Source organism: Dasypus novemcinctus, chromosome 19 (genome assembly GCF_030445035.2).
Source record: "Dasypus novemcinctus isolate mDasNov1 chromosome 19, mDasNov1.1.hap2, whole genome shotgun sequence".
NCBI classification, from domain to species: Eukaryota; Metazoa; Chordata; class Mammalia; order Cingulata; family Dasypodidae; genus Dasypus; species Dasypus novemcinctus.
In genome coordinates, this window is record NC_080691.1 from 27,523,354 (window position 1) to 27,541,436 (window position 18,083).

Sequence of the window (18,083 nt, forward strand, 5' to 3'; positions counted from 1 at the left end):
GCGGGGCGGGGGGGGGGGGTGGAGGGTTGAGGGTATATAATAAAAGTGAGAGAGAAACCCAGGATGCCAAGTTAGATTTGAATTTCAGGTAAACAAGGGGCACTAGAGTTTAGGATAAGTACGTCAGACTCGAGAGCCAATGACGGCCCTGCTAGACATCAATCTGGGATTGGAATAATCCACTCATAACAAGCCCCCAGCCCAGCCCAGCTGGGGGGGGCACTCACCAAAGCATGAGGGAGGGTCTTGTTCCTTGAGGGTAGAGGGAGTGCTCTGGCTTTCAAAAGTCCCCTCTGGCCCCGTGCTTGTGACCCTGAGCTGGCTCCTCCATTTGGCCACCTTCCTTTGACCATGACCTACAATGATCATCCTTCCACACCAGGAAGGGGTCTTGTGTCACTCGTGCATGAGGAGCTAGATGCTTGGCTTCTTGGGGTTGGGGTGGGGCAGGGCAGATCTAGGTTCAGGACCTTTCCAAGGGGAGCTTAGAGAAGTCATCCTGGGTTTTCTGAGGGAGCAGACTTTGGCTGCCTGTCGGCACTTGGGATGAGAAGCACCCAGATGAGGCGGGAATGGTTGGAAGATTGCAGAGAGTGGAAAGTGGCCATGTGGCAGTGCACCAGGTGAGCCGAGGCCACACTGGGAGTCTGTCTTTGGGAAAGCCTGCTGGCCTTGCACCCCGCAGACACACAGGTGTCCCCACTGCCAGGCCAGACCCAGGGAGAGGCTGGAAAAATCCCCTGGGAAATAATCCCCTTATCTTCTTGGCTTTATTGGTGTTCTTTGAAGTGTATTCTGGTAAAATACGCATCACACAAAAGTTCCCATTTTAGCCATTTGTAAATGCACAACTCAGTGGCATTTATTTCATTCATGTCACCTCCACCCACCACCCAAACTCTTCCATCACCCCAGATGGACCCGTGGCCTCATTAGGCATCACCACTCCCTGTGTCCCCACCACCAGCCCCTGGTCACCTCTGATGTACTTTATTTTTTCTTCCTTTGAGCAGTTTTGAGATGTGTTCATGTGTATCTCAATATTCTCATACATCTTCTCAAGACTGTTGGAAATTCCTGAGGAATTTCAATGGAGGTGTGCCACATGGCCTGGAAATGCCACTACTGGCTGTACAGCCAGAAGAACTGAGAACAGTGACATGAACAGACATCTGCACACCTGTGTTTGTAGTGACGTTATTCACAATTGCTTAAAGTTGGAAACAACCCAGGTGTCTATTAGCCGATGAATGGATAAACAAACTGTGGTATAGTCACACAATGGAACATTATGCAGATGGAATACGTAGGTCACATGTCGTGAAGCCTATGACAACATGGGTGAACCTGGAGGGTATTATGGGGAGTGAAGCAAGCCAGACACAAAAGGACAAATACTGTAGGACTGAGCTATTACGAACTATATTGTGTAACATACTGTATGATTCCATTGATATAAAATGCTAAGGTAAATCAATTCATAAACATGAAATTAGATTAGTGGTTACGCAGGGCTGGGGAAGGACTGCTAAGGAGTATGGACTTTTTCTTTTTTGGAGTAATGAAATTGTTCTAAAGTTTTTGTGGTGATGAATGCACAAAATTATGACTATCCTAAAAGCCACTGATTATACTCTTTGGATAGATAGATTTTATGGTATGTGACTATATCTCTGATCGACTATCTATTCCCATGAATTTACTTATTGTGGATGTTTTATAGAAGTGAAAGCACACACAATAGTGGCCTCCTGCACCTGGTTCCATCCCTCAGTATTGTGTCCCCACATTGCAGTGTGGGTCAGAACTCCATTCCTGTTTTTGCTGCTTTTTGTGTTTTTAGGAGGTAGCGCAGATCAAACCCGGGCCCCTGCACATGGTAAGCAGGTGCTCAGCCACTGAGCTACATCTGCTCCCCTCCTTTGTGTGGCTGAGTGACTTTCCATCAGCTGGCTGGATCACATTTTGGTTCCCCAAAATGTACTAAGGAATGCTTGGGTGGCTTCGACCTCCGGACTAACTCAATTTAAGCTGAAGTGAACTTTGGGGTCCAAGCATCCACCCCAGCCCCTTTTCTCAATTCTCTTGGGCAGAAACCTTAGAGTGGGGAGTGGGATTGCCAAGTCAGAGGGTTATGCTACATTTACTTTCTGAGGATCTACCAACCAGCCTTGGTTTTTTAAAATTTTTAATTATTATTATTTATTTATTTATTTATTTATTTTTTAATGAAATTGCTTGTTTACTTCTTTAATGACTACCTCACTTTCTTTTTTTTTTTTTTTAAAGATTTATTTATTTAAATCCCCCCCCCGGTTGTCTGTTCTTGGTGTCTATTTGCTGCATCTTGTTTCTTTGTCCGCTTCTGTTGTCGTCAGCGGCACGGGAAGTGTGGGCGGTGCCATTCCTGGGCAGGCTGCTCTCTCTTTTCAGGCTGGGCGGCTTTCCTCACGGGTGCACTCCTTGCGCATGGGGCTCCCCCACGCGGGGGACACCCTTGCGTGGCACTTCACTCCTTGCGCGCATCAGCACTGCGCATGGCCAGCTCCACACGAGTCAAGGAGGCCCGGGGTTTGAACCGCGGACCTCCCATATGGTAGACGGACGCCCTAACCACTGGGCCAAAGTCCGTTTCCTATTATTTATTTATTTCTCTCCCCTTCGCCCCAACCCGGCTGTCTGTTTTCTGTGCCTATTTCACTGCATCTTCTTTGTCCGGTTCTGTTGTTGTCAGCGGCACAGGAATCTGCGTTTCTTTTTGTTGTGTCATCTTCTTGTATCATACAGCTCTCCGTGTGTGTGGTGCTGTCCCTGGTCATGGTGCACTTTCTTTCACGCTGGGCAGCTCTCTTCATGGGACGCGTTCCTTGGGTGTTGGGCTCCCCTACGCGGGGACACCCCTGCGTGGCAGGGCACTCCTTGCGCGCATCAGCACTGTACATGGGCCAGCTCCACATGGGTCAAGGAGGCCCGGGGTTTGAACCGTGGACCTCCCATGTGGTAGACGGATGCCCTAACCACTGGGCCATGTCCGCCACCCCGGCCTTGCTTTTGATGCAGAGCTAGATGCTGAGACAGAAAATAAACCTGGTGGACGAGGGAACCTGGGATGTGACCTGGTGGGGATTTCCTTCTGTGATTCCAGGGGACAGAGGGACATCCTGATGGCAGGAAGAATGTCTTGGAGAGGTGACACCCCCTTTCTAGGGGAGGGCCGAGCTCAAGAGGCAGTCCAGTGGCAGCCATGCAGGGTCTTCTTGGGAGCTGGGACGACAGACCTGACTCTGGGGCCACTCCTCAGTCACACCCTGTGCAGCATCTAGGTGGTACAGGAGCCTTTACTGGACTCTCAGCCTCAGGCTAGGGGCTATAGCTTGCTGACCTTGAGGGCCCAGCCCTATGCAGATCTGTGTCCAGTCAGTCTCAGGGAGGGGGACCACAGTGTGGTGGGGAGGTGGCCCCACCATGGGCACTTGGGCTCCAACCTCTGGCCATGGAGCCCTCCATGTCCTTGGCATGGAATGCAGGACATTGGCTCTGGGCAATGCCTGGGAGGCATGTTTGATGGCCCTCACCTGCCTTGGAAAAGCTGCAGGTAGGATGAGCAGCTCCAAGGCCACCCGGTGCCCCTGGCAGCCCTGTCACCAGACAGTGGTGGGCCCTATTCTGCTCGGATGTCCATGCCTTGGGGCCTCAGAGCAGAGCAGGACAGGTTGGTGGCTGTGACCGCTTGGCCCCCTGCCTGTGCCATCACTGCCCCCACATGCCCCCAGTGGCCCTCTCCTCACTGCGCTCTGCTCTCTTCTCCAGGAGGGGATGACACCTGCTCCCTATCATTGTCAGGCTCTTCAGGAGAATGTCCCCTCCCCAGGGGTGGGAATTAAGTCCCTAAGGATCCCTGATGCCACCTGGACACAGGAAGCCCTCCTCACATATTTAGGGAATGAATAACACTGACACGACACTGGAATCACCTCAGGCATGGGCAGAGGAGGGGAAACTGAGGTAGTGGGTGCAGGCCACCCAACACCAATACTCCATGGGGCAGCTCCAGGTCCACAGGCTACCTCACCTGGGTGGCTCCCAGGCCCACAGCGCCTCCTGGTGGCAGACGTCAGAAGCACCAGGGCCAGCTGGTTACCTCAGGGGAGACCCCTGCTGGCACCCAGGTGGGGAACCAGACCCTCGCCATCACCCAGGCGAGCTTGGCCCCAATGCTCAGCCTGCGCTGCCATAACAAACACGACGGATACAGGAGCAGGCAGGAGGCATCTAGCCTTTCACTGCTTCCGAGGCCAGAAGGCCAAACCTAAGGGTGCTTTCTCCACGGTCTATGGCTCTAGCTCTGGCCTGCCAGCCCCCTGACTGCTCCTGCCCCCATCACCCAGCATCTGCCTCCTTCCAAGAGTCTCTGCTCTAAAGCCCTAGCCACACAGGGTCAAGGCCCCTTCCGATTCTCTTTGGCCTCAAGTTAACCAATAACATCTTCCAAGATCCTACTCACAGGTGGGTTCGCGCCTATGGGACCTGGGTTAGGCCTGGAGCTGGTCTTCGTGGGGGACCCCAGTCAGTCCAGAAGGGGTGGGCATACCCCTGACTGCCTCCCCAGCCACCAGCACCTCACAGCCAGCAGGCCACCCTGAGGCCCACCTGGATATTTTTTGGGAAGCTGGAAGGGGACAGGCAGTGAGTGTCAAAGGGAGGAATTTTTGTCCAGTTGCTAGACAAACAAGCTGAGGTGTCCATGCATCTCAGCCTCCCAGGACTGTGGCATCCAAATGCCACCAACTGGGGACTTACGAGCAGAGATCCGTGGTCTTGACCCTGTAGGCAGGACCCTGAAATACTTAGCGTGGAGGCTTCTTGGTGGTGGTGGCAATCCTTGGTTCTCCACTCTGTCATCGTGTGGCCATCTCCCCAGTGTCCATTTGTGTCCATTCTCCCTCTTGCTATGAGGCCACCAGCCCTTTTGGATCAGGGCTCTCTCACCTCCAGTTTGCCTCAGTTTAGCGAATCATATCCACAAAGACCCAATTTCCAAGTAAGGCTCCTTTCCCAGGACTGGGAGTTAGCTTGAATGTGTCTTCTGGGGGGATGCAGTTCACTCCATAACACCATCTCACCCAAAATTGGTTTCTTTGGAGCAAAACTTCAACCCAAAAACTCCATGTGGCTTAGGTGGGAAGCTGATGCATGACGGGACCATTTTCCAATCCTCAGGACTCCTTGGGCCCCCTGACCTTGGGGCTGGCAAGTCTGAGCTGCCACCGACAGTCACCCTCACTTAGGCCCCTGCTCCCCACAGTTGGGGCTGTTCTCTGTCCACCCACCTGCTGCTGGGCAATCCTGCTGGGCCTTGTGTTTACTTCAAGGGACATGAGAAGGAGCCTGAGTTCCCAAGGGGGCAGAAAGTGCAGGCAGGAGCCACGTTGCGTTCCTTCCCTCCTACCAGGACCAGGACTGGGCCAGGGACCACCGACTTCAGTCCATCAGCAATGCCACTTCAGGGTGAGGCTGCCTGGCCTGGCAAAGGGGAGCCTCAGCGGGAGCAGAGGTGCTGCCAGCGAGCAGACACTGGGAGATCGTGCCGGGCAGGGAACCGGTGGAAACATACATAGAGCATTCTGGAACCTTCACAGAGAGGCGAGGAGTTTGGGAAGTCAGAGGGCTGTGTTCTTGCTTTTGTTTGGCCATTGAGTGAGAGCGGCCACTTGGGGGAGGTCGGAGAGGAGGCTGGATGGCTTCCCAATGGGATAATGGGGCGTGGGGGTTCAGATGCCAGGGGGAATGGAGAGGGTCAGGAATAGTTTGGAATGGTAAGATGGGAGGGACTTCAAGGACACAGGGTGACCCCTGCTCTGGGCCTTTCCCCTTCTCTGCCCATGTGCCCCATGACCCACTCCCTGAGCGTGTCCTGCATGGAGCCCATTTTTGCCTACTGGAAAACACCCGACTAGCTTTCCTGAGAGTTTCCCACAATTCTATGGCCACAGCACTCTTTCTTCATGTGCTAACACCCAGCGTTTTGTGGAAACTCCTCTGGGAACTGCTGGTACATTGGACCAGATCCCTGTTCTCTGGCGCGATGCCTGCATGGGCCCCCCCCAGCACCTGCCCTCAGCTACATGTGTATGTACATGGGTCCACTTCTCCTTCCTGACCCCCAGGCACCCCTCTTGCACCCGCTTCACCTAGAGGCACCTCCCTGCCCCAGCCCCATACCCTGCCTCAAGCCCACCATTCACACAGGTCTGCCAGGGCAGGTCCTGGGGCACCCAGCCCCCTCCCCAGGGTAGAGTGTTGGCTCTTGGCCGTGTCATCCGGGTTCTGTACCAGTTCTTGGCCACGCGGCATCTCCAGACCTGACTCGCAATGCCTTGGAGGGTTGTGAAGCTGGGAGAATTCCCTCCAGAACCTTTTCAGCACCTGTTGGGTTCTGGACGTGGTGCTGGGTGATGGCACTGGGGGGGAGGTGGATGTGGGCACTGCGTGAGGAGAACAACACCTGCTTTCCAGGTGGGGTGGTCCTGGAGCCCCAAGAGATGCTGGGAGGCACACCCGACCCCTGGGGGCACTTTATTTGGGGGGGCGCCACATGAACATCCTCCCTGGAGGCCAGCAGAAGATGTCTGGGTGAGGTCCCCAGTTTGTCCCCAGGGCGAGACATGGGACACAAAGTGATTCAGGAAACCAGGGTGCACACTGTGCTCTGGTCAGGGACCTCTGGGTTCACAAGTGGTGAGGCAAGGTGCCACGATGCCCTCGCCTGCCACATGAAGGGCTGTGAGAAGCTAGTAAGGCACAGCTGCGTCAAGCTGCAGTGGGTGGGGTGGGGCAAAGGGAACCCGTTCCCTGGGGACAGCTCAGGGCCAGAGGGGCAGACGCACAACCACAGACAGCAGAGAGGGTTCCTGCAGCTGTTTACTTTGAAAACACAGGAACAGAAACCCACCAACAGGGAGCGACATTCTGTGTATATGTCAAATAAATCTTGGTTTGGGAGTGGATGTGTCTCAAGTGCTTGAGCCTTGCAGGGAAGGTCCTGGTTTGGTTCCTGGTGCTCCTGAAAGAATAAAAACAAACAACAAGCAAAACAAACAAAGCCACCTCGGGGCAGCCACATGGCCCAGTTTGGTTGCCCCAAATGCATGTTCAGATTGGGGTCACAGTGATATTTTGGGCCTCAAAATTAATGTCAGTTCTGAGTCAGTGTCCAATAATCCCTGAGTGTCTGATCATTTCCTTTTCTCATGGGAAAAGCTGGGAGGAAGATGAACAGTATAAAATGGGGAAGCACAGCAGGGTGCTATCTGAAGAAGACCCGGGCATCCCTTCAGTCAGGGCTTCCAGGTCTGTAAATGATCCTGATTTTGGAATTGACTGAGGGGGCATGACTCTGTTTTTTGGCACTTGATCTAAAATCCTTCTCTTATACAAATCAGGAAAGGATTGAGTAGATTTTCTATTTCACTTACACATATCCCACAATCCCCTACCCAATATCATAGGTTTCTGCAGGGCAGACTCTTGCGACTGCTGCTTTGAGTCTAGGGTCATTACACTAGCCACGCCTACTTGGTCTTTGTCAAGTGCTGCCACTTAGCTCCTGACATCCTGGCATTCCATCATCCCTGTTGTGTGGGAAAATTTCTTTCAAAAAAATCAAGCACAAAGTTTCTTAGATGCTATATAAAAGTGTTAGTAACCTGCCAATACCTGGAGACATTGCTGCCATGGATGACGCATTTTGGGCAAGAGGAATGTGTTGCCTTGGGCTTGACTCACCACCCGCTCAAAAGTCACATTTAAGAATTCTCAATTGGGGGTAATTCTCAGATTACATTACCAAACTGTAAGGGAGTTTTGAGCTACTGTGGCATTTTGCTGTTTCCGTTGGTTAGTGCTTGGTGTGTGAATTGTTGGAGAAATAACAAATTATCATGAAAAGCAGCGGCTTGAAGGAAGAATAACTTTATTTCTAGAACACATTAGTTCATGTGTGGGAAACACCCTATGCAGCACAGTTTCCCCCATTTGAAATGTCTCCCCGAATGTTCTGGGTTTTTTACTTTGTCGTGGCAAACCACTGCGTCTGGCAGGAGCTCACAGGGGGCAGAGTCAGGATAATAAATGAGACACTCTGAGGAAGCCTCAAAGCGGACTTTTCTGGGGTGGGGTTTCCGTGGCTTCTTTCTGAGGCCCCAGTCCCCCCCAGGTCCAGCCTGAAGTTCAGGGAGTGCATTTGGTGCAGCTAAAGCTCCCTTTCGGGAGCAGCTGGATTCAGATTGTTTTTCTCTGGTGCGTGGGGACATCCCAGGGGCTGGTCTTCCTTTTGCTCCCTTTGGGGGTCCTTCCTGCCCCTTGGTCTTTTTCCGGTGTGTAATCCAGTGAAGGGCCCTCCGTACGATGTTGTTTCTTCTGGGTTCCTGGAAATCCTGTGTTTTTTCCAGGCCTGATGGGATCATCAAGAAAGGGTGTCAGGAAAATCTCTGATCTGGGTGAGGGGCTTCTCTTCCCTTGGCCTTGGGGATCCCTTAGCCCTTTTTCTGGTGGACGTTTTCTAAGGAGGACTTTAGATTGTTCCCCAATTGGAGAAGTGGCTGGAACGTGGTCCGATTATAGTGCTTCTTTGTACGGAGGGCTGAGAAGTCCTCCTGCCACAGGTGGCTCTCCCTGGTCTCCTTCCAGGACCCACCACCTGAGAAGTGGCCAGGCCCCCACTGGCTCCTCCCTGGGCATGGCCTGAGAGGCCCCAGAAGCCAACGTACCTGATTCCAGGTTTAAGTCCACTGGGCTGGCCTGGACTTGTGGCTCTATGTCCACCCCAATGGACAGGGGGTTAGTTGTGCTGCTTGAAGTTGTAGCAGCAGCAGCCAGGTGTGCAGGGGTCAGGGGTAGAGGGCGACTGCCCAGGACACCCCTGCACAGGCTAGGGTTGGCCCTGATTTCACTGGGCTGAATTAAGGAGAGGGAGAGGGCACAAGGGTGGGGTGCAGGGATGCCTCTTGCCCATGCCCTCTGTAGATGTCCTGAAGGCACAGAGGGCAGAGCGGAGAGGCAAGGCAAGGCAAGGGAAGGGGTGGGCAGGGGCAGGGAGCAGGACAGGGTTGTGGGGCAGGAAAGGGAGGAACAGAGGGCTGGCAGGTGGAATGGGCCACAAGCCACCTGGGGCAGAGATGGAAGAGCTGCCGGTGGGGATGAGAGGAACAGTGGGAAGACGGAAAAAGAGGGGCGGGGTGGGGGAAGCCAGGATGCAGGGGTGAGTGGGCTCGGGGTAAAGGTCAAAAACAAGGTTGGGAATGTGGGGGGCAGTGCCAGGGAGGATTGTGGAAAGAGGGAAATGGCCAGTGGTGGGGAGGAGGGGGCGGCCAGGGTGGAATAAGGGGGGAAGGAGTAAAAGGGAGGGAAAGAGGAAGGAAATGAAAGGACCAGGATGGTGCCTGCAAAGGGAGGGTGGGCTTCCCCAGACACCACCTGGAGGGAGGTTCTCACCCCCAGCAGTGCTGCTGGGGCCTCCCACAGAGGGGCAGGTGGTTGTGCCCCCGGAGGGAAGAGTGGGCCACCAGAGGCAAGTCTCCCAGAGGACCCAGCCAGAGATCTCACAGGCGGGTCACTCTGTGGGTGTGGAGGTCGCCTGGCGGCCAGACACCAGGCCACCAAAGGGGTCCCAGATGGAGCAGCACCCTCCGCACGGTCCCCCTTTGGCGGGCGGTCATCCCGGGGAGGTGGAAAGGCCCACGGGTGACAGGTGACGCGACAGTGTCTGGCCGCTCCAGGTTCCTTGCGCAGGGGGCTGCAGGAAAGAAATCAGAGGCTTTAGTCAGAGGAAGAAGGGGGCAGGGAGCCCTAGCAGGCCTGGCCGGGGAGGGGCTGCTGCTGCCTCCGTCCCAACTGATTGCTTGCAGCCCGGGTTTCTCGCAGACATTTCACCCAATCCCCATGGCTTTCCTGTGCATTTTTTTGTCTCCGTGGTCCCATTTCTTATCCCCCCCGAGAGTGCTCTGGGAACCTGGAGAGCACAGGTCATGCTCAGGAGGGGGAGCAGGAAAGAGGGAATAAACAGGAATCACCTTTTCCGAGGAGGACTCACACCTGGTGTCCCCACGGCGCCTCCCTGGCAAGCTCTCCAAGCTGGGAAATCAGGAGACTGGGTTACACGTGGTGAGGGCAGGAGGAAAACACCTGCTCTGGGGCTGCATGCCATAGCCTGTTGGGTGAGGCTTCTAGAGAAATAGATTCTAGGAGCTCCAAGAATGGGGAGATCATGTCCAATGGTCACGGGAAACAATGGAGGGGCTCACACACGCTTCATGGGCAATCATTTCTCAAGGACTTTCCCATGAATTGTATCATGTGATCCCTACAAATAGCCTGTTCATTCCCTGCAAAAAAAAGCTATTTCACGGGAGGAATCTCAGGTTTAGTGCGCTTAAACTCTTTGCCCCTAGCAGGCTACAAATTCCTGCTTTCCCATTCCACCAAGATTTGTTGCACTGTATCGCACACACGTTGTATGTCCAGCCCCTTCCCTCTTTCTTTGTCAGGATGTGTGGAGGATGTGAGAGTGTCCCAAGGTCTGAGCGTCTTCCTTGTGTTCATGCCCTCTGGGACCTCTGTTCTCTGAGAGGGTCTTTAACAACTTTGACGGGCTCAGACTAGGAAGGTGACTTTGGCTGTGTAGGATTGAGGCTTTGGTTCACCCTTGGAGCAGATGTGTTGGGAGAACAGAACCTTACCTGTTAATTCACCCTTTTCCTCGAGTCCCTTGCCTCTGTGCTGACACTGTCAAACCAAAAAAGAAGATAGGATCTCATGGGATACAATCTCTGTCTTTTCAAGGAAACCTTCAGAACCCTATCCATCAATAACGTATCCCTTGTATTAGTCTGCTAAACCTTTTTAGGGAGTTAATTCCAGTGATTATCTTTTCATCTTTGAATAACACATTTTTTTCTGGATGAGCTATCAATTGATTTTTAGTGGAGTCTTTTTTGAGAAGAGCCTTCTTATGAAGAGGACACAGAATCTGCACTCTAGAGGAGCAAGTGTGGCTTCACAGAAGGCTGCTGGTCCCTGATATCCCCACTTGGACAAGAACATGTCCTTGAGCCTTCCCAGGGCTCAGCACTGCTCTCCACACCAACCCTCCCACATGGAACCCGCTTGTCCAAGGGAAACCTGCTGAGGGATATGAAGAGTGAGCAAGTGTTGAGAGACTGTCTTTAGTTGAATACCCTGAACTTCTTAAAACTTACAACCCGTTGCCACCAAGTATGACTGAATTTATCCTGGAGCCCTCTGCCACACCCACATGGACGATTTATGAGTTTTGAAATGAAACAGTTGCCCCACTTCAAAACAGCCTTCCCCTACCTGCTCCCTAGATGATAGGGTCTACTCTGTGAGAGGTTATTACTAAGGTGTCCCTCTGGGCCTACATAATGGGTTTAGAAAGTGAGAAGTGGGATAGGCAAAAACAGTGAGTCTCGACCATTAACTGATCCCAGGGTCCCTTACCTCACTCAAGTCCAGGTGTCGCTGGACTCTCCGAAATTTCACCTTCCTCTTCTTAGAGTGGGCCAAGATGGTGAAGAGCCCCACTCCAAGGAAGAGGAAGAAGAGAGATCCGAGTACCGCTGTGGCTGTGCTTTCGCTCAGCCACAGGGTACTGAACAGAATTAGAACGAACAGGAATGCCTCCATACTGCATACGCAATCGCTGCCTCAGGCAACTGGCCCTGAGCAAGCACATTTCAGCCTAGAGTTCTGAGGTGACATCACAGGGCCTCAAACAGTCACAGTGGTTCAGTTGGTGGGGGAGGAGATGACCAGAGGAAGGTGTCCCCACAGCCCATCCCCCCTCGTTCTCCTCAGACCCCACCAACACCCTTCCTCATCCTATTGTTCTCTCCATAGTTTTCTGTGGCTTCCTATTTTACAAATACACACTTAACTCACTTCATTGGTATACTTTAAGTGTAATTTTCCATTTCACTCTGGGCAGAAATATATACTGACCAGTGTACTAATTCACCAATTCCATCATGGCCTTTGACAATGTGACTTTCTCCCAGGAATTTTGCCAAAACTCTTGATTTACACCTAGAGACTCCTCTTCTCTCAAGCCTAGTGGCCTGTTTTTTGTTTGTTTGTTTGCTTGCTTGTTTGTATGTGAGTGTGTGTGAAATACCCTAACATGTATCAGAGTTTCTCCCCATGATCACTACTGAAATTTGGGTTTAGATATTTCTGTTTGTAATGTTTTTGGTCAGATTTTTCTTTTAGGTAGAGAATTTACCAGACCTGGCAGATCTTTTCTCCACCAGCTTTCTCCAGTATCAACTTTCCCATCAGCGTCTTTACCCAGGGAACTTACAATTCAAGCCATGTTCCTGTATTTACTCTCTCTTGACTTCAGGAGGGTTCTTGGTTTTTCATTAAAGTCTTTTCAGAAAACTTGCCATTTAATGTTTCACTTAATTAATATGATTAAAATTTTAATGGATTGAAGGATAACATTAGATTAAAATCAAGTATTAGAAAAATGACTCTATTTATACAAATTTAGCATACTGAGAACAATCATTTCCCACTCATACTAGGGTAAGCATAGAACCATGATTTCACCAAAATTGTCAGAGACTATTTTTCAAAAATTCTTACAATTAAAATGCAATTTAAGATGACAAGGCATTCAGAAATGGCCTCCCACTTGAAAATATCACAATGCCGGATTATTTAGATTGAGCCCATTTTGAAAAATACTTCTGAGCTCTCCGGAACTTAGAATAAATCCTCAATGGACTACAGAAGTCACCACTACAAAAATCTCAACAACGAAAATCAAGAGTGTTAAACTTATGACTGAAACTAGAATGAAAAGACCACACTGCGTCCAGGTAGCCTTGGAATTGTGCCCAATGCATGATCCTAGTGGTTTATTGGATGTGAGCCCCACTGAGGAACTGCCTTTCAACTTGGCTAGTTGGAGGAGCTTGATATGTAATCCCATGTAATCAAAATGCCACCTATCTGCTACAAAAGATCTTTGTCTTTAATTGAAAAAAGGGACTTAGAAAAATTTAGATGATGCCCAACTGAGTGAAACATCTAGCTTTTGTTGGTACTTGGTGGGAACTTGATAATTACTATCAAAACCTTCCTGAATAATGTATAATTGTAGCCTCTCCCTCATATAATCCAAAGATTTGAATTATACCATTCTCACAGAATGAGGATCCCAATGAAAGAAAGAGCATGAAAATCCATCCGAATTGTTAAGTCCATAGCATCTGGGAGAAACCAAGTCAAATCACCTTTAGACATCTTCTGAAGATTCCTAAAGTTAAAAAACATATTGCTCATATTTTACAGTTAGAAAATAGATGAGAAAACCATTTACCCTGAGCAAGATTGAAAGTAGACTTTGAGCAAGCAGCAGGAATTAAGTATGAACTGGAGATGCTAGAAATGGATGAAGATGGAGCAGTTTGATATGGTTAGAATTCCAAGAGTAGATATTGGATTATGTTTGTAATCTGGTCTGTACCTGGGCATGATTAAGTTATGAGTAGGGCTTTGATTCAGCCATGTCATTAGGGCACTGAGTCCCTGCCTCTTGGTGGCTGGGGACTCACAGATCAAAGGCATGGCAAAGGACAGTGTTAATGGTTTATGATGTTAGAGTTTGATGCTGAAGCCTTCAGCAGGGGCCTCAGGACATATACTCACAGAGGAAAGAGAAGCCAGCCCCAGGAAGAGAGGAATGCTGAGCTCAGGAAGAAGCAAGCCCTGGGAAGAAAGGAACCCTGAACCCAGAGAGAAGCAAGGCTCTGGAAGGGAGGAACCCAGGAAGCCTGAACCCTCACAGCCATCCACAGCCATCTTGCTTGAACACATGAAAACAGAATTTGGTGAGGAAAGTAAATTTTGCTTTATGGCCTGGTATCTGTAAGCTCCTACCCCAAATAAATACCCTTTATAAAAATCAACCCATTTCTGGTATTTTGTACCAGCACCCTTCTGGTTGACTAATACAGAAGCTGTATACAAAGTAAGCATGCTTAAAGAGTTTAAAAAGAATTCTCAGCTCTAGGCCTCCTTTATATTTCAGGTACACAGGCTCATAAGCATAATCATCAGTATCAAGGGCTCATGATTGGACCATTCCTCTTTTTTTTTTTTAGTATTTAAGTAATGTGTTTATTTTTTTTTACAAAGGGCTTTATTTTTTTATTCATTTTTTAAAAAATATTACATTCAAAAAATATGAAGTCCCATTCAACCCCACCACCCCCACCCCCCACTCCCCCCACAGCAACACTCTCTCCCATCATCATGACACATCCCTTGCACCTGGTAAGTACATCTCTGGGCATCGCTGCACCCCATAGTCAGTGGTCCACATCATAGCCCACACTCTCCCACATTCCATCCAGTGGGCCCTGGGGGGATCTACAATGTCCCGTAGTTTGGACCATTCTTCTTTGTTGGTCTTTGCTGTTAGACTTGGGGATTACTGTTGTTCCATTGGGGGAATGTGACAGAGCTCCCCTGGGTAGGAACTCAGCACTCCCTCAGTTGATGTTTGTAATTCTAACTACTATAAAAATACCCAACATATATCAGAACTTTTTTATGTCCCCTATACACATGACCTGGAGAACTACTCCCACTCACGTGCCCCCCCATCAATAACACCCCACACCAGTGTCCTCCCCTGCCAGAGCTGAACCTCTCTGTGGTCCAAAACTTCACAACAATGAAGCCTAATATAGTGCCAATTTCAATTAATAGCAAAATGAAATATAGTGATGGGTTTAAAGTTTAGAAATAGAATACATAACAAGTTAGAAATACTACAATAAAGTAAAAATGAACGGTTGTATTAATAAAATGAAAAATATTATAAAGCTTTTTTTCAAACATTTTGATTTTCATCACTCTAATAGCTGTTGCCCTGTATGTATATGGCAAGGCACTTTCTTTCATTTCTTCCTCAGTGTCTGCACCTTTTTTTTTTTTCCTAGTTTTTAAATTTTGTCTTCAAAAAAGTTTTAGATCACAGTCATTCACATACATAGTATAGGGGGCTCCCATATATCCAACATCAAACCCTTTTCCCCTTTCCCCAGCAATGATCTTTTTACATGTTCATGTTATATTTTCTGTAGCTGATGTACAGATTTTGAAACATAGCTATCAAACATGTTTCCATTTTGGTTTCCACTATGGTTTATATTTTAGACTGTACAAATTTCTAAATTTTTAGCTTATGATTTACATTATGGTTTACATTTTAGCTTATAGAGTTTTATACACTTTTGGTGTAAGTTAACATGCCCTATGTCCATCATTGCATGATCTTGTGGAGCACTTCCATTGCTGCCAAGTTGTCCTGCTTCCATCTATTCTGCACTTCTCTCCCCCTCCACTCAGGACCCACAGTGACAATCTTCATTACTTGAGGTAGTAAACTAGGCCTAAAGCTACAGGGTGTCTAAGAATTACCTCCTGAGAGCCTCCCTGTTGCTCAAATGTGGCCAAACTCAGCGTATAAATGCATTACCTTCCCCCTAGCATGAGACGTGACTCCCGGGGTTGAGCCTCCCTGCCACTGAGGGATTACTACCAATCACTAACTGGTGATGCAACTGGAGAGAGACCTTGGATAAAAGGGTCAACTCAGACCAACAGAATGTCTCAGCCTACATGTTGGAACAAGTGTTAAAAATTGCTTTTTGACCTTGAATCAAAGGGGGAAATGGCAAAGGCAAATGAATTTATATGGCTAAGAGTCTTACAAAGAGAGTCAGGAGGTCATCAGAGGGGTCATGCTTAAGCACACTTCAGCAGGACCCCAGAGACAACCAAAGTATGTACAACCCTAGGTGCTGGTTCTCCAGAAGGCTATGGAAATCCACAGGTATATATGGTCATGGCAGATGGATTTGCAGTTCTGTGCTATGTCAGAGGGCCGTACTTTGGAATTTGTGCTCCTGACTATGATGTAGTTGGACTCAGATGTGACCTTCTTACACATACCTCTTCTGTCACTTTTAGTGAACCTGTGGTTGGTGCTAGGGTTGGCGTATACTCAGGGGATTTGAATCTCTGGGCTGCCCATGAGCCAACTGGGTCCTGAACCTCAGCAGAGTTGCCACTCCTAATCTCTGGTTCTTTGGACTTACCAGGTCAGCTAAGAGGAAGGGGAAGATGGCCAACCAGGTAACCAAGAGTGCCAACAACTGCAAGCAGAGGAATTGCATCCATCATCCACGTGGAATCTAAGCCTCCTCTTGATCTAGAGGTGGGGTGGATATCACCATCCTAGGGTCCACAGAATGGAGGAATAAAAGATGGATTAGAGTGTACTTACTGATATTCTACTGTAAAACTGTCGTGACTAGTAATAAAAGAAATCGTAGCATTGAGGTGTAGAAAGTGGCCACAGTAGTTGCTGAGGGCAGGGCGAGGGAAGGAGAGATGTAATGTGGGGGCATTTTTGGGACTTTGAGTTGTCCTAAATGATATTGCAGGGTCAAGTGCTGGACTTCATGTATCCTGCCATAACCCAGTGAACATACTAGGGGAGAGTGTGAACGACAGGGTAAACTATTGTCTATATAGTGCAGCATTGCTTCACCATGTATTCACCAAGTGCAATGACTGTGCCACAATGATGGAGGAGGTTGTTGGTGTGGGAGGAGTGGCGTGGGGGGGTTGAGGGGTATCCGGAAACCTCATTTTTTTTTGAAGATTTATTTATTTTTTTATTTCTCTCTTCTTCCCCCACCCCCCCCACCCCGGTTGTTCTCTGTGTCTATTTACTGCGTCGTCTTTGTCCTCTTCTGTTGTTGTCAATGGCATGGGAATGTGTGCTTCTTTTGTTGAGTCATCTTGTCCCATCAGCTCTCCCTGTGTGCCGCACCATTGCTGGGCAGGCCTCCCTTTCTTTCCCGCTGGGTGGCTGTCCTTACGTGGTGCACTGCTTAGCGAGGAGCTCCCCTATGTGGGGGACAACCCTGCAAGGCAGGGCACTCATTGCCTGCATCAGCACTGCACATGGGCCAGCTCCACATGGGTCAAGGAGGCCTGGGGTTTGAACTGTGGTCCTCCCATGTGGTAGACAGACACCCTAACCACTGGATCAAGTCTGCCGCACTCATATTTTTTAATGTAACTTTTTTCGTGAGGTATACAGCTTCAAAAACACACAATTTAAAAAATGATGGAGTGGGGGAGGTGAGGAGTGGGGTATATGGGAACCTCATGTTTTTATATCTTTTTAAATATAACATTCTTTGTAATCTATTAACTTTTAGAAGTGTAAAAAAATTAAAAGAATTCTCAGTTTTCAGAAGCAAAATGAGTTCAAAACTTTATTTCTATTCACATCATAGTGGAACCAAAACATAAGAAAGTGAAAGAGAAGACTGAAGCATTGCCAACATTTAAATTGAGATGTATGATTTCTTTCAAAAGCTAACAATAAGGAAATTTTCAATTAAAATTGTTTAACAAACAACTATCTTTCAAAGATGAATGATGAATTCTGAAAAATTGGTAGAAATCGTGGCATAGTTTAAGAATTTCCTCATAAATTAGAAATTAACAGGAACAGGAAGCAATAGCAGTAGAAAGCATATGATGGAAGCGGACTTGGTCCAATGGATTGGGCCTCTGGCTATCCCATGGGAGATCCACGGTTCAAACCCTGGGCCTCCTTGACCTGTGTGGGCTGGCCCATGCACAGTGCTGATGCACACAAGGAGTGCCACCTCACGCAAGGTGTCTACCGCCTAGAGGAGCCCCATGCACAAGGAGTGTTCCCTGTAAGGAGAGCCACCCAGCATGAAAGAAAGTGCAGCCTGCCCAAGAATGGCACTGCACACACGAATAGCTGACACAATACGATGACGCAACAAAAAGAAACAGAGATTCCCGGTGCCGCTGAAAAGGATAGAAGAGGTCACAGAAGAATACACAGCGAATGGACACAGAGAGCAGACAACTGGAGGGAGGGGAAAAGGCAGAGAAATTTTTTTTTCAAGATTTATTTATTTATTTAATCCCCCCCCCTC

The 18,083-nt window shown here is 49.2% G+C and overlaps 1 protein-coding gene and 1 long non-coding RNA gene across 2 annotated transcripts; one reads left to right on the top strand and one right to left on the bottom strand.

Moving 5' to 3' along the window:
* Positions 1-7,955: 7,955 nt before the first annotated feature.
* Positions 7,956-11,780, bottom strand: LOC131274573 (proline-rich protein 36-like). Its single transcript, XM_058281437.2, has 5 exons — positions 11,518-11,780; positions 10,737-10,782; positions 10,071-10,131; positions 8,769-9,793; positions 7,956-8,452 (listed from the first exon to the last, which is right to left on the bottom strand). The coding sequence occupies exons 1-5, from the start codon at positions 11,701-11,703 to the stop codon at positions 7,989-7,991; spliced, it is 1,782 nt and encodes a 593-aa protein (XP_058137420.1). The 5' UTR covers positions 11,704-11,780; the 3' UTR covers positions 7,956-7,988.
* Positions 11,781-13,668: 1,888 nt separating this feature from the next.
* LOC131274575 (uncharacterized) lies at positions 13,669-16,383 on the top strand. Its single transcript, XR_009181839.1, has 2 exons — positions 13,669-13,913; positions 16,194-16,383. It is a non-coding gene; the product is annotated as an uncharacterized lncRNA (long non-coding RNA).
* The last annotated feature ends 1,700 nt before the right edge of the window (positions 16,384-18,083 follow it).

Coding starts and splice junctions, on each gene's coding strand:
- LOC131274573 (XM_058281437.2), bottom strand. CDS start 11,703: ATGGAGGCATTCCTGTTCGTTCTAATTCTGTTCAGTACCCTGTGGCTG. Junction 10,132..10,736: donor GGAAAAGGGTGAATTAACAG/GTAAGGTTCTGT, acceptor CTGATTTCCCAG/CTTGGAGAGCTTGCCAGGGA. Junction 8,453..8,768: donor GGACTTAAACCTGGAATCAG/GTACGTTGGCTT, acceptor TGATCCCATCAG/GCCTGGAAAAAACACAGGAT.